Source organism: Xiphophorus maculatus, chromosome 16 (assembly GCF_002775205.1).
Source record: "Xiphophorus maculatus strain JP 163 A chromosome 16, X_maculatus-5.0-male, whole genome shotgun sequence".
Lineage (NCBI taxonomy): Eukaryota > Metazoa > Chordata > Actinopteri > Cyprinodontiformes > Poeciliidae > Xiphophorus > Xiphophorus maculatus.
The window spans coordinates 18,759,654-18,775,677 of NC_036458.1; the positions used below are offsets into that span (position 1 = coordinate 18,759,654).

Sequence of the window (16,024 nt, forward strand, 5' to 3'; positions counted from 1 at the left end):
ATTAAACACGCTGAGGAAGCCCAGCTGACATTAAACACGCCTGGAGCCATTTTGGAAGAGGACTTGGAGCGGCGCGGGAAAAACAAAACACATAGAAATACATCGGATTTAGAAAAGGCGGATTTGGGCATAAACTGGTATGTGAATGGTTCCGTTGGAAATGGAGATAGAAAATGAGGAAGACATGGATTTTGAAGGGTGGACGCCAGTGGGGAGAGGAAGAGGAAGAGGACGTGGAAGAAATAAAATAGATGAACCAAAAGGGATTGGTAATATTCAAGGTAGTAAACGAGAACTGGAAGGAAGTAATTCAGAAGAAAAAAGGATAGTTAGGAGGAAAGTTGTGAGGGAGGAATTTAAAATAATATTAAAACTTAAGAATGAGGAAGAACAGGATAACATCAACCCCATTGTGGTGTCAAGAGAAATAAAAAAGAAAATTGGAGATGTTGAAATGGTAAAGATCTTGAGAGATGGAGACCTATTGGTAGTTTGTAAAAATGAAGAACAAAAAAATAAGGCTTTAAATGTGGACAATATCTGTAAAAAAACTGTGTTGGAGAAAAAAAATCATGGGAGAAAATAAAAAATTAGAGGAGTGATTTATGGCATCCTTCTAGATGAAGATCTTGATAAAATTAAGAGAACTATTGTAGGTGCAAAAGTGAATAACTTGAAGAGATTGTCAAAAACAATAAATGAAGAAAAAGTAGGAAGTTTGTCTACCCTCATTGAATTTGAAGAAAAAGAGTTGCCACAAAACATCAAAATAGGTCATCTCAGTTTTCAGGTCAGACCTTATATCCCTCCACCACTTTGTTGTTTCAAATGTCAAAGGTTTGGACACATAGCAGCAGTTTGTAAAGGGAAGCACAGATGTCCGAAATGTGGTGAGGATCACAGGTTAGAAGAATGTAAAGAAGAAGTACAAGGAAAATGTGGCAACTGTGGAGGGCAACAGAGAGTTGCGTATGGAGGATGTGAAGTAAGGAAGAAGGCAAAAGAAACCATACAGATGAAAATAACTAAAAACATAAGCAATGCAGAAGCAGTTAAAAATGTGAAGGAACAGAAAACAAGAAAGAGTGAACAAACAGCAAATCAAATTCCACATATATATATATATATATATATATATATATATATATATATATATATATATATATATATATATATATATTCATTTTTTGTAGATAGACCATCACGAACCACACTCTATACCAGTAAGTGGCGGTAATGCTACTAAACGTTTGTTGCCAACCGCCAGAAAATCCAAGAAGAAGAACCACACGTCTGTTTTGACCTCTCCAACATGGCGGCGGATCCCACTCCCGCTGTAGTCTCCGGTCAGTGGCTGGCGGATGCCATCCAAAACAAACTCGTCGGTCCAAAACTCCGTATTCTGGACGGGTCCTGGTACTTGCCAAAAACCAAGCGGGACACCAGAGAGGAGTTTAACCAGAAACACATACCGGGAGCGTCGTTTTTCAACATAGATGAATGCTGCGATCAGAGCTCCCCGTACGACCACATGCTGCCGACTCCCAGCGACTTCTCCCGGTATGTCAGTGACCTCGGCATCGGGAACGACACCCACGTCGTCGTCTACGACACCAGCGACTTCGGCTCGTACACCGCGCCCCGTCTGTGGTGGACGTTCCGGGTGTTCGGACACAGCTCGGTGTCGGTGTTGGACGGGGGCTTCAAGAACTGGGTCGCTGACGGTCACCCGGTGACCTCCGACTACACCAAGCCGGAGAAGAGAGACTTCCGGGCGAGTCTGAACCAGTCCTGGGTGAAGAGCTACGAAGATGTGCTGCAGAACATCAAGACCAAGCAGGTCCAGGTGGTGGACTCCAGGTCTGCTGGCAGGTTCCGGGGTACCGAACCAGAACCAAGAGAAGGTGAGGAAAACAACTAAACTTTTCATGAACGCCAGTGAACAGGCTGCTCGTTAAAGATTACAGGACACAGGTCAAGCTTAAGGTCATTTAAAACACACAAGGCCTACTTCCTTTACAATTTAGACAGGAAAGGAGATGATATAGATAATGTAAATATTTTACATGTCACAAAAGCCATAAATTTAAATGACTAAAGTGGAAAACCAAGGGGAAGGATAACCGTTAGCAGACATTTGCTTGCTCTAAATATTAAGTTGTGCTGGATTTGGGCACCACAATGTGGATTATACATTATACAATAACCTTCGTTAAGACTTGTGTTAAATAAACATACTTTTGTGCTCATTGCAAACATAAACCCCAGATCGTGATAACATTTCCCTTTACTGGAACAAAAGTTTCTAAATTATTTAAATCACAACAAATAAACCTGTTTTGCATATTTATGTAAAAATGTAATATTTAATGTAGACCCAGCAGTCCCAGATCTTTGGGATATTGTAAATACCATAGTAACGATAAATTTGTGTTGCAGCCCAGGCTGGATTGGTATCACAGGGTTTTTAAATGGTATTTTTAAAGCGATGATGCCAACATTTCGGTATTCGATGCCTTTTTGTGAATAACACCATATTTACCGGGGAACATTTTCTTACTTCTCTGTCTTCCCTGCTCAGATATTCTCCCGGGACATTTCCCCGAAACCATAAACATCCCCTTCACGTCTTTCCTGGATTCCTCTGGAAAGCACCACAGCCCTGAGAATCTGACCAAGCTCTTCCAGGAGTCCGCGGTGGACCTGGAGAAGCCTCTCTGGGCCTCCTGCGGTTCTGGAGTCACGGCTTGTCACGTGATCCTGGCTGCCCACCGGCTTGGCTACTCTGGGGTTGGTCTTTATGACGGGTCCTGGGGAGAATTTTTCAAAAGGGCTCCTCCAGAGTTCATCGTCTCAGAGGGGGAGGGAAAGAAGGAGTGATAGCCAGGTGCAATCACGAACAGGTCTCTTTTTGAGGATGGAAGCAGCGTTTGGCTGCGGAGAAGCTTAAAATACTAGCCTTGTATTACGAGGTTTATGCTGGGATGAGCACATGAAAGGCTTTGATGAATCCTGACTAACTTACAGAAAGATGCAGATTTTAAGAGTTGCAGAAGAAATCATTTCAGAGAATCTCACACTGTGCTATGCAAATATAATCTAGCTTTTATTTTGTGGTCTAATATAAAATTAAAGAAATGATTCATGTTAAATAATGTGTTTCAACGTGTATCATTGCTCAATAATGTGAAAACTGAACTGCCAAAGTGCCTTAAATCTGCATGCGTCTTACGGTGCTGCGATCTCTGTTTTGTTGCTATACTGCTATTAATGTAATGATTCAATGAGAAATTATGCAAACCTGTAAATGTCGAGGGTTCTGTCGCAGAACTCTATGCATTTCAATTGTAGATCATAGCATTAAAGGAATTGCCACACTGTATGTGATTTTCTTCAAGTGACTGTCTCTAATACATTTTAAAAAAGGTATAAGCTCACTTTTGTAATCATGTGACTGCGCAGTGAAAGTGATGCATTAATCGTCTGACCAATTAAAACACCAACCTGAGCAAAGAGGCGGCTGATTATGAGGACATCCCACGGCTTTGTGCCACAAATCCCACAGCATCATGTTTTTTTTTATCTTATTGTCTAGTGAAATGAGGCTCTTTCCATTCACATGATCCGTTTTGTTTATAACATTTTTTTTTTTTGTACTCAAATCCTGTTTCTTATCACATGATGCTCCTCTAGGGAGCCGCAGATTATTTCTTCCCAGATATAATTCTTTGTACCTCAACGAATGAGCTAAGAGAAACATTATGTTTGCCGTACATTTATTAGATTCCTCCGGCAACGTCTTAAAACTAAAACTGCCTTTGCAGTGATGTCATTTTTAGCAGAATGTTTCTTATTTTAAAAAGCAAGATCCAACTTTGTAGGGTTTGTTTTTTTTCTACCTCAAAAGATTTGAATATTATTTTTGCTGTATTTAAGGACTCGACAGAATCCGAATGAATCTACCATTGATCAAGACTGATGATCACACATTCGCATTACTACTGCTGGCTTTCTTTATCTGACTTTATAGCAATACATTCTGTTGTGAGCAAGCTAGAATCACAAACTTCAAACTAATTGGGATTTATGTGATGGTAAATAGTTTATCTGTGTGTAATTTAATCTCTTCATTGAAATAGCTCAAGCACTGAAAGATTTACAGGGCTTGAGCCCGGTACTTTATAGCTGTGTACTTTATAAAGTTAGTTTTTATGGAAGAGGGACCAGAAGAAAAGCAACAGGAAGTACAGTATTTGGTTTATTACATGCTATGAAAGGGATGACACACACCTTTTGCTCTCTGCTCAGAAATTTTCTGTGATACTGATATGAGGGCAAGGTGATGGTCCACGCCAAAACATTAACTTTGTTGTACGCAACCCACTTTGCAATCGACTGTTTGCCTACAGTCGTTTTAAATTATGAAAACTCTTTTTTTTTTTTTTTGTCTAAGCTTTATCTTTGTAACTAATTCTTTGAAATATGACTTTTGATTTTCCACATCATTTTTTCTGCTCAGTGAAGTGGACTGATCTATCCTGCAACCCGATGCTGCCACTTTCATACTTTGGTTTTACCAATGACATAAAGATGCGTAATTTTTTAAAAAAAACAAACAAACATTTTTTTACATTTGAAGAAAGCATTTAGTCTGGAATTTGACAAGACTAAATAATTTGTGTAATTCCGGCTGACTTTAAACAGGAAAGTTGTAGAAAGTTATTGTCCTTTGCGGTGTATGTAAATATCTGGTTTCAACATGCAAACAGAAAAACATATACAGGTATTTCTATGAGGAACGACGAACCAAATTGACGCAGGCTTTCCCATCCATCAGTATTTGAAGTCTTAATTCACAACTAATGCTGCTGTGTCAAGAGTCACTCGGTACAATTTACCTCACCATGAAGTATTTTTTAAAATTTTCTAATCCCTATAATGCTTCTCTCAAAGTAATGTGAAATAATGTGTGAAATTGTTCTCTGTAGCTCCCATTGATGTGGTGCTGTGTTGTGCTGGAATGAATGTAAGCAGATCAGAATAAGTAGGAATCATGGTGGAGTGAAGAAAAACAGCAAATAAGCTTGATTACATACAGATAAGCTGATTCTCAAACGCTCTGCTGCAGAATGTTTTTGTAGCCCAAAGCCATTAAAGTATAACTAATTTTTATGTGATGTGTTAATAAGAATACATTTTTATAAATGTATTTAAATATTGTTTTTGTTGTTGTTTTGTTTTATTCAGAAACTGTTTAGGAAGTTGATCCCATAGCATAATTCAAAGTATCACCAGGGGAACTTGTCTGTTCCCATTCCCAGGACTTATTATGTTTGAAACCTTCTCATTCAAACCCACATTCACACCACAAGATTTTCCTCTGGGGAGCTGCAAATTCTTTCTTTCCAGAAATATCTCATTGTACATCATTCGTTGTACAATTTATCATTGATAGAGGAAGTTACAGAAGTGGCTTATATTATATTTCTTAGATTCATTTGGTAAGGGTGTTGTGGTTATAGATCTTTAAAATATTTTCCTTTTTAAGGACATAACAGAAATGTGTACTTGATTGATCACAGCTGCTTGTTACAAGTGGATTTTTTCAGCCGTAAACTCTTGCCACACTTTTAATCTTTTCAAAAGAGATATTAATATTTTTTTCTTTTTACAAAAAAATAATAATCTTGGGAGGATTGTAGAAATTTTATTTGTCACGTTGTAAATTCTATATTTTCCATTTCAACTGAGTGCGAAAGAAGAAAAAGAACTACAGACAAGATGGCGGACCATGCGACCTAATCACTGCCTGAAGGTCCTTACGAAATAAACAAATTGGGGTCCTTTCTTGCTGAAGGCTAGCTTTTAAAACGGGTTTTAGCGCTACATTGTTTTAACTATTCTTAAAAAAGTAGCCCATAATTTTGTTACTAGGTGTTATATAAGCTATTAGAGTTTTGTTATTAAAAGAGAAGTTTTATTCGGCTCGGCTTTTTGTGCTCCAAGTGGCGCCGTTGGTGCGTTTTTAGGCGTTGTGTTGTTTATCTTTCCGTTTCTCTTACTACGGAGCTAACGTTAGCATCACTTCAGCGAACAATCTGCGCCTACCACCTGCCTAAGATCTACTGTGATATTCCCTCATAAAAAATACGACGTAAGTTTATTGAAATGATGTGATAAAGTAAAAAAAAAAAACACTGCTGTTTGTTGTGTGCCGCTAGCGGACATTGTAGTTTCGGTTCTGTGGCGAGTAAGGAAGATGGTAGCTCGTTTATGTTTATTTCTACTGTCTTGTTAACAAATTATAATTCTTACAATTCAAAATTAAGCGAGTTTGTATCGCTACCTGTAGAGATGCACCACAAACGGGCATTTAATGGCTGAATAACTTTTTCATGGAAATGAGCAGTAGTGTTGTGTTTTGATTCTTCCACCAGGTGGCGTTGATGAGCAATCATGTCTGGCATTGCTCTCAGCAGGCTGTCCCAGGAGCGCAAAGCCTGGAGGAAAGACCACCCATTTGTAAGCAGCAACACGCTTTTATCCTAAAATACCGTCTCTACACGGCGATGTCTGCTAATGAAAACTTTAAAAAAAAAAAAAAAAAAAAAGAAAATCACATTTATTACTTGTTTCCTCTAAACCAACAGGGTTTTGTTGCCGTGCCCACTAAGAATCCGGATGGAACCATGAATCTAATGAACTGGGAGTGTGCCATCCCTGGAAAGAAAGGGGTACGGCGATATTTAGGTTTTCCACGTTTATTTCTGTCAGTTCTTTACATGCGCTGTCTGGCAAAGTGTCCACACTGCAAAGATATTTGCACTTACAAACAGACCAAAATGATCTGGTAAGAGTTTGTGTTTTTGCAGTAGAGAGCACTGTTGCTACCACACATTTTTGTTGGGAGTTTGTGTGATGGATCAACACGAAGTGGCACAGCATTATGCACTGGGATGTCAAGTATGCATGCTTTTATTTATTTATTTTACAAGTAAGAATGTGAAAAACATGACATGCATTTCTGTTGACAGGACAAATAGTGGCACTCCTCAAATCTGGCCTTTTATGGAAGAAAGATATTGATGAAAGAAAGCCATTAGATGTTCTGTTTGCATTTTGCCACCAGTTAAATAAGTGTATGACTAAAGTTAGACTTTTAGCCTCCAAACTTATCACTTCACATCACCATGAACATGCTATCCCACAACATTTGTGTTGGTCTATCAGATAAAACCCCATCAGGTTTGTAATTATAATGACAAAATGTAGAATAGCTCTTGGCAATATACATCCACATCACACAGTGCTTCCCTGCTTTTGTGTAGCTGCATTTAAAGTGAACCTCTTATGCGAAATTCACCTTTTGCAAGTTTTTGTACTTCAATTTGGGTTTCTACTCCTAAAAACAACCGAAGCGCTTAAATAAACAAAACAAAAAACACTCGGCTGTTTTTTGGCAATAGGTTTGGTGTCTGGAAAACAAGCCATTTCAAAAACCTCCCGATTGTAACATCACAAATCAGTGGACACTACTCCTCACCTAGCAACCCCAGCAAAGCTCAACCTGTTACCTAACAACCCAAGCTGAGCTCCAGGACATTTGGTCAGTAGGTTTAACCGCTGTATGTTTTGTACAACGGCTGCTGGAAAAGACAAGTGTTGTGGGCTGAACATCCAGGAACCACTTGCTGCATTCTTGTTGGTTTTGCAGGAGGCTCCATTTCTGCTTTTCAAAGATGTACAGTTGCACATCTTTGTGCAACTGTTGAAAATGTACAACTGTACACACACAAATGCGAGTGTAATATTTACTACTTTCACATGCGAGTGTAAATATTGAGTAGTGGGGCGTGGCCAGCAGTAGCTTATTTGGATTTAAAGTGACGAGACGCCCTAATCCAAGACCTCAAAATAGGCAGAACTGACCAGACTAAAATCTCATTATCTAAGGATAATTTTGTGCAAAAAATTAAAATAAGATAATGAACGTGTATAGACCATAGACCTACCCTAATCTGTTCAAGGAAGCTTAGTGGGTCACCTTTAAATATTTAGCAAACACACATTCTTTCACATCTGTGTCCGAAATTAGAAATCTTTAACTTCTTCCCACTCAGTTTTGCATTTTAAAAGTCGATGCTTCTTTGCTGGACTCCAGCTTTGGACATGAAGTGAGATTCAGAGTTTAAAAGCCATAACATTTGATGAATTACTCAGTTCATTCAGAAACTCCTCTGCTTCCCCTTTCATCCCTTAGACCTTGTGGGAGGGAGGACTCTACAAGCTCCGAATGCTGTTCAAAGATGACTACCCGTCCTCTCCGCCCAAATGTGAGTCGCTCTCTTCTAGCATCTTCGTGCATCGTTAATGTCACGCTAAAGAGCACAAACAGCCAGCTATTTAAAAAGGAAGCAGGAAGAGCTCAGGAAATAATAGTGCTGGCCACAAAAACCTGTGTATAAAGTTTAACTGTTGCACTACCTGGTGCAAACCACGCAGGTTGACTGAACCACGTGGTTTTAGATGTTATCACTACAGCAAAGAGTTTGGTTAATGAGAATCTAGAAAATATTTTTATTAAATCAGTTTCCAGAGTTGCATTGTGGTGGCTGTAGTTGTCCTACAACACGTTGCATGCATGTGAAATGCATTTAAAAAATTTTTTTTAAATGTTGCATACGTGCAATATGCCTCATAGAGTCGGGTGGCCGTGAGAAATATGAAGCACATTTTAATAGAGGTAATGTTGGAGGATGCATGTCTTATTTAGAAGAAGTGCAGCTCTTTGCTGAAGAATTCAGACCTCTTAAACTTTTCCAGATTTTCTTCCACGCATTTTAATGGGATTTCTAATCGGATTTTCACCTGGAAGGAAGATAATATATGCTTCGCAATCAACTGCTAATACGTGTTGGTGTCTCTCATGAAACCCATTGCGGTTGTAACAGGAAAAGTTTGTGAAGTTGAAGGATTTTTGCAAGGCTCGGTGCTCAAGTTGACGCAGATCTGCTTGTGTTTTAGAGACATTGTGTGAGTCGCTCATTGATGGCTGGGTAATGCTGTGATACTACGTCAGTTTTGTGAGTTTCTTTCAGGACTTTAGGATTTTGAACTCATTTTCAGCTCTGTCACAATAATCAATAAGTCAATTAGTTGCATGATGAATTAAAACTCAATAATTTCCATTGGCATAATTTAACATTTCTCTCTTTTTTCTGTCTTTCTACCAAAAATTGGATGATAAAAGTCTTCAGTTTGGTGCTTTGGTCTCAACAAGACCCGTTTTTTTGAATGACAGTTTCGGTTACAAAGTCTTCAAAATTCATTTTATTTGTCGTTTTGTTTATTTTGAGTATTTAAAATGCCTTCCAGTTCCCGTGTCAAATGTTCATTAGATTTAAAGTTTATTGATCTTTAAGAATGTGCTCTTGCATTATTATTTTGCTATTACCATCATATTGCTTAAAAATGGACTCAAAACAACGTTATCGTTCATTGCAATAACTTCTGGAACATTTTATCGTCCAGCAAAGTTTATCGTGACAGGCCTACTCATTTTTTAAAATTTGTTGCTGTTTCTTTAGGTAAGTTCGAGCCGCCGATATTCCACCCCAACGTTTACCCATCAGGCACCGTGTGTCTGTCCATCCTAGAGGAGGACAAAGACTGGCGGCCGGCCATCACCATCAAGCAGGTTTGGATTGTTGCAACTTCCTTTAGTTGACTAAATGTTTTTATTCGTAGCGTTACGTAGCTCCTGGCAAATTGGACAAAAAATTACAGTACTTTTTTGTATTTATAGATTTTATTAATCAAATTAGCAATTTGGTGTCTTTGGTGGGGGGGGGGGGGATTTATTTGTGTTTGTGGCTTTGATTCATTAGTAGCGTGACAGGAAAAGAGAGAGGGAGGAGAAATCGAACGACTGTAGCCTCAGCTTACGGTATGACGCGCCTGCTTCACCACGGAGCCACACGGCGCCGCCTGATCCACTACGAACCGAGTGAACAAATCCAAATAAACGTTATTAACCACAAAAGAGATTTATTTCACATATTTCACTTTGTGCAGAAAACAAACATGTTCCTGTATGAGCATAAAATTATTCAAATCTACTTTGCGTCATGTCAGAATGCTTAAATAAAGACGGGCCCACTTGATGCTTTTTGATACCGTTTACTGACGTCGAGCCAAAACAAAAAGCAGTGCAGAGAAAGCAGAGACGATGCAACACGGTCCGACTTCTGTCCTAGAAAACTCGTTCGACTTTCCACCCTACAAACGCTGCATGTTGCATTATCTATCCGCTCGTAGAAAAAGTCTGTTGGGCATATCTGGCACGGTGGGTTGCATCAGTCTGGCTGCTACGGCAACAAGGTGCAAATAAGGTTAAATTAAGTGGAAAAAGTTGCATAAGAGAGCTGCTTCTCTGCTTTTTCTTCTACTGACAACCAGCTACTCTAGTTGCCTTTTTTTGCCAAAGTAAAAAGCTATTTAGATTTTTTTATTTTTTTTAAATTCATGCAATCTTTAGTTAGAACATGTATTTTAAAGGAAGCATGTGTGGTTGTGCAAGTAGTTTATTTCAAGCTGGGAAGTTCCTTTGTGACGGTAATAACAAGATGAGCAATGAACAAACTACAAGTAATTAACATAAAACAATAATAACAATTTTAAGAGGTTAACAGATTGAAAATAATCTATGACTTCAAATCACATATTATATTCAGTTATTGAGCAAATGTGACAGTAAGCTAAGAAGAACGCTACGCTAATGCAACTAAGGATGGAAATCCCCTCAGTTTAAAAATCACACTAACGTTTTTACTGCTTCCTGCCATCAATGTGTGTGATCATTTCATAAATTTCAAAAAAAAAAAAAAGAGGAAGTTTTTTATTTATTTATTTTTTGGGGATGTAATGAGTGCAGAACATTTTCTGTTTAGATTCTGCTGGGCGTCCAGGAGCTGCTGAATGAGCCGAACATTCAGGACCCGGCACAAGCAGAGGCCTACACGATTTACTGGTGAGTGTCTGAGTCGGCCCGCTGCAGGACGATCACCACTGTCAATAATACAGTGGAAGTATTAAAAAGTGGAAGTCAGTCGTTTTGGAAGTGTATGGTTTCCTACATTTGAACATTTCTTCTTACAGACGTGTATCATTTGTGAAACATGCAACATTGAGAATTGAAAACCAAAATATGAGGTGCTTAAGTTTGAATTTGTCCATGCCTCCTCAACTCTGTACCCTCGGGAAAATAAAGGAAAGCAAAGAAAACTGGGAGAAAAATCTGAATTAATTGCAATTATACATGTTTTTTTTTAAAAAATATCGCTCAAGCCCAATTTGTGTTTTTGTGTTTCAGTCAGAACAGGATGGACTATGAGAAGCGGGTCAGGGCACAAGCCAGGAAGTTTGCCCCCACATAGAGGGGTGGATCAGCCGGAGGCGACAGGAAGCACCTGAAGGACCACTCCAATAAGAATCTGTTTAAAGTATTATTACACTGTCCCACAGGTGAAATGCAAAGCATCTTTTGCTTTTTTTTTTTTTTCCTTTATCCCTTTTCAAACTACAAAAACACAAATGATTGTACATGTAATAAATATTTTTGCATTTTAAATGCATTAGCGTTGGCGTAAGTGCTCAGCTCACTCATTTCGTCAAGCTGTACAAATAAGAATCCACCTCTAAATCCTCTGAAATCCTCAGTTGTTTTGTTTTGCAGTAAAGGAGGACATTTCACACGGTGTACCTTCACCCAACCATCAGTGCTCAGACGTAGTGTGCTTCTGTGTCCATTAGTGTGCCTACAGCTGGAGATAAGGCTAGAAATTATACACGCCAGTGAGGTCGGAGTCAAAAGAAAAAGACAATCCTGATGCTTGTCATGAAATCGGCATTGAAGGAAGTATATCAGTATATCTTGGCTCAGGAAAAAGAAACAGCAGAGCGGGCACGAGTCTTTTCTCCACACACTCCTCTGTTTTTCCAGTTTAAGACACTTGGTGTGCAGATTCTCATTGTGAATCCAGCTGAAAGTGATGAAGTCATTCGTTTTCGGTGTGTCGTCCCCTTCCGAGATACTGTAGCTTCCTGTAGATAAGCTCCATTGTGGGGAGGGAAACAAACAAAAAAACAAATCAAAAGCAAAGCGGTGACTGTTAGTCGTCGGCCACTTTCATTCGGTCATTTTTAAACCAACAATGCTTCCATGTCCGGCTCCGAACCGGCTCCCGGGAGCCGATGGATCCTTGTTGGAACGGCCTCTCTCTGCAGCAAAGATGGACTGAAGCAAGCGCACTTGTGAATAAACTAAGGCCCGACTTTGTCTTTTCTGTGGGCCTCCAAATATGAGTGCATGTACATAATATAAATAAACTGTGGAAGTAATGTTTTATATTATTTTAGCTAGTTGATAAACATTGTATGTGGTTATTGTAAGAAAAGGAAATAAATGATCTAAAAATTGTCAAATAAAGCGAAATGAAAGAATCGAATGTCTTTCTGGGATGTTTGCTATAAAGTGAATGAAGATCCTTTGGATTTCTTTTGACGTACAGAACCTTGCTAAAACATTTTGTAATGCAAAAACCACTCAATTTAATTTATCTTTTTTTTAGTAGATTTTAGTAGTGGGTGGAAAATACATAATTCTTTAGCAAAAAAAGTATATTTTTTGTGAAGGTTAGAGAAAGTTGGTGAACAAACTGCATCATGAATAACAAGGAACAGAATCTTGAATTTCACCTATACATCCAGAAATGTGTTTAAACAGCAACCAGACAGTTTTACCCGTTTCTTTTCTCAGAATAACTGCATTTAATTTATTCTCATAACAGAATGACACCCAATCCACCAGTAATAAATATATTTTAGATCTATTTTTATTGTCACTAAGATGGAAACTATGCTGATTTTACATAATTTTTTCTAAGTTTTCCATAGAAAAAAATCATTCTCTTTGCAGAAGTTTTCTTTATTTAAAAATCTACAAATGGAAATAAAACTGCAATTCCTTAAAAGGTACAACAAATTTCCTAGCGTAGTACAAACTCAGGAGGGGCTGAACACACTTCAGATTTTTAAAGGAGAAACGTTTCGCTCTACCAAATAAAATCCTGTTTAGTTTGTAACTTGAAAAGTAAAACCTGAAAATGCTCCAAGTTATTTTGCAAGGTGCTACGTTTCTATAGCATGCTGTAGTTTTTAAAGGTTTGTAGCTGTGGTGTTAAATATAAAGTGGCTTTCTTGTTAAGATGAGCATTTTTAACCTTCTCTTGTTTTTATGTTCTCTAAATATAAGCAGTATTGGGGGGACTTGTTTTTGGCCTGAAACTTGATGTAATGTTTGCCGGGTGTCTAAAGAAACATAACACCTGTTGCTCTGTTTTGTTGCACCTTTCCAGCGGTTTTATCATCTTTGTTGACCAAAAGGACACAAAACCAAGGTGAGAAACTTCAGTTGTTTATTTCTCTTTTTCTCCTCCGTTGCTATGCAGTGTTTATTTAGTTCCTCCTTGTGTGGTGCGTCTTTTATAGAAAAAATAAACCTGTCCAAGATATAGTTGAGAAAATGTCCTTAATCGGACTTGAGGTAAGCATTCAAAATAAAATACAAAAATTCAGAAACACACTTTTATGTTTTTAATAAAGCTTTTAATGACCTTTAAAATTGAACACCTGGAAACTTTTCATGCTTGCTTGTTTTTTTATTTAGGGAATCTGTTTTTCGGTTGCTCAACAGCTCGGAGAACATTCTGTCGCATTTTTCTTTTCATGAACCGCAGGCTGGGTTTTTAAATCTAGGTACAGGAAGTTACATCGTTAAATTATCGCCAGAGCTTCAATTTTTGGGTTAGTTGCGGTAAGAAACTAATAATCAGATTATTGTCTTTGTGGGGAAGCCTTGTTATTAAAAGAAACAATCATCCTGTTTGTTGAAGGGTTTGTTCCCCCCCTTTTAGATCCTTGCAGTAATTAATAAAGTCCCCATAAAGTCTAAATATAAACCCTGGACAGGAGCTGGATTTGTTGCTTGTTTTGGATGATACAATATCAGTCACTGCACAAACGACATGCATGAAAACATGGTTGTGTAATCATGTATATTTCACTGGGTGCCTCACCTTGGTTGAACTGACAGCAAACGCCTACACTTAACAACCAAATATTTACACACGCGTTCAGAGCCGACCCAAGGCATAAGCAAACTAAGCTGCTTCTTAGGGCTCCTGTAAATGCTTGAATTTGCATGCAGATAATGGATCTAACTTTATTTATAACCAATTGTGCAACAGGTCCCATACAACCTTGGGCCAGCCCTGTTTACATTGTCTCCCATTAATTCAGAGATAAACTACTGTTTCTCTTACTCTTGTCTTTAAAATTGAGATGGTAATTCCATCTAATACTGTTACTAATATGGCGGTATGCTTAAAATAATTATCCACTCCCTCATGCCTATCAAATGATTTGAAATACTGCTTTAATATTTCAAAATATAATCCCTTTTCTCCATCCAAATGTTACACTGGTCATTATGTACAACAAACCTATTTAACTGAAAGCCATTCAGTTAAATGGCTTTAAATGTATGACTGTCTGTAATGATCCCACATAATGTATTAGCAGTAGTTTCGCTTGTTTTTAGCTGAATTACTAAACAAAGTGAAGGTTTCTGTTTCTCATCTATAATCCAGTGAAAGGGAGAGAAAGGCATTATTTACCAGAAACTGAAAAAGCTGCCAACTGAAATGGAAAAGAAGGGGGAACCACAAAACGAGGTCCGGCTTCCTACCTCAACACCACAACACACACAGAGTCCATGTGATTCATGCCTAGAGTTGCTTTGGATGTGCAATCATCTGTACTGCTTTGCACGTGTGTGTGCGCGCGCGTTTGTTTGTAATACCTTGTGGGGACTATTTTCCTGACATATACTACGTTGCGGGGACCGGCTGCTCCTTGTGGGAACCGAAGCCTGGTCTCCACAAGGGAAAACGCTGTTATTGGTTCAGGGGTTAGATTTAGGAGTAAGGTGAGTTTTGTTTAGGGTTAGAAATAGGGTAAGCTTTAGGCTGTAGAAATGAATGGAAGTCAATGGAAAGTCCCCACAAAGACAGTCACACAAACGTGTGTGTGTCTACTTGTTTATATGACTTTTGAGGACCTTTCATGTCATTTTCTGGATGGACCATCCTTAAAGGGACTAAAGCCAAGTCCTGATGCATTGTCATTGATAGGGTTAGAGTTTTGGTTCAGGGCTAAGATGTGAATTATATTTAAAGCAAGATTGTAAAGATAACAGTTAGGGATGGATAGTTTAGTGTCAGGGTTGGCATGAAAATAATTCAATATAATGTGCAAACTTGTGTGTTAAGCCAAGCAGCACCGACTTGTGAGACTAGAGAAGCAGCCATCTGAACCACTATTTGTACAACATGTTATTTTATACTGAAAGGGTGAAATAAGAAGATAACCTGTTCATGCTTAGTAACGATTACTCAATGAAGCCTATTTAAACTGGAGAGTTGGAGGACAAAAGATTACGGTAGTATGAATAGCAGGGTGATGTAGTGGTAAGGGGAACACATGGACTGTGACAGACTTTAGAAAGGACTTACAAGGTGGTAGCCCAGGGCCACCGTTTTTGGGGCCGGGCCCAAAGATTTTTTGTTTTGTTTTTAATGAATGAGTGTTTTTCTAGCATTGCACTTAACATAAAACTCATTGGCCCAAATCATGTGAGTTGCATTAATTTAGGACTTTTATGAATATAAACAATATTCAAATATTTGTTGAAGAACACTGAGTTGTAGGCTAGAGGACAAATTAAACATGCAATGCATCAGTTACCTATTAACGTACTGTAATTTGAATTACTAAAATAATTTTTCCTCAGTGGACTGGACACCAGCTCCTATGTCCTTGGAAATTCAGCTCTGCTGATGGAAGAGACTTAACTTTCCAAAAGAAATACATTTTTAAAAATCACAAACAACTTGTCTTTTGATTG

The 16,024-nt window shown here is 38.3% G+C and overlaps 2 protein-coding genes across 2 annotated transcripts; both read left to right on the top strand.

Annotated features, from left to right (window-relative positions):
* The first annotated feature begins 1,277 nt into the window (after positions 1-1,277).
* Positions 1,278-3,391, top strand: LOC102231862 (3-mercaptopyruvate sulfurtransferase-like). Its single transcript, XM_005806084.2, has 2 exons — positions 1,278-1,904; positions 2,582-3,391. The coding sequence occupies exons 1-2, from the start codon at positions 1,313-1,315 to the stop codon at positions 2,878-2,880; spliced, it is 891 nt and encodes a 296-aa protein (XP_005806141.2). The 5' UTR covers positions 1,278-1,312; the 3' UTR covers positions 2,881-3,391.
* Positions 3,392-5,827: 2,436 nt separating this feature from the next.
* LOC102224681 (SUMO-conjugating enzyme UBC9-like) lies at positions 5,828-12,501 on the top strand. The gene is made up of 7 exons (XM_005806057.3): positions 5,828-6,154; positions 6,438-6,522; positions 6,651-6,734; positions 8,261-8,333; positions 9,588-9,697; positions 10,950-11,029; positions 11,372-12,501. Exons 2-7 carry the CDS (start codon positions 6,457-6,459, stop codon positions 11,433-11,435), a joined length of 477 nt encoding a protein of 158 aa, XP_005806114.1. The 5' UTR covers positions 5,828-6,154; positions 6,438-6,456; the 3' UTR covers positions 11,436-12,501.
* The last annotated feature ends 3,523 nt before the right edge of the window (positions 12,502-16,024 follow it).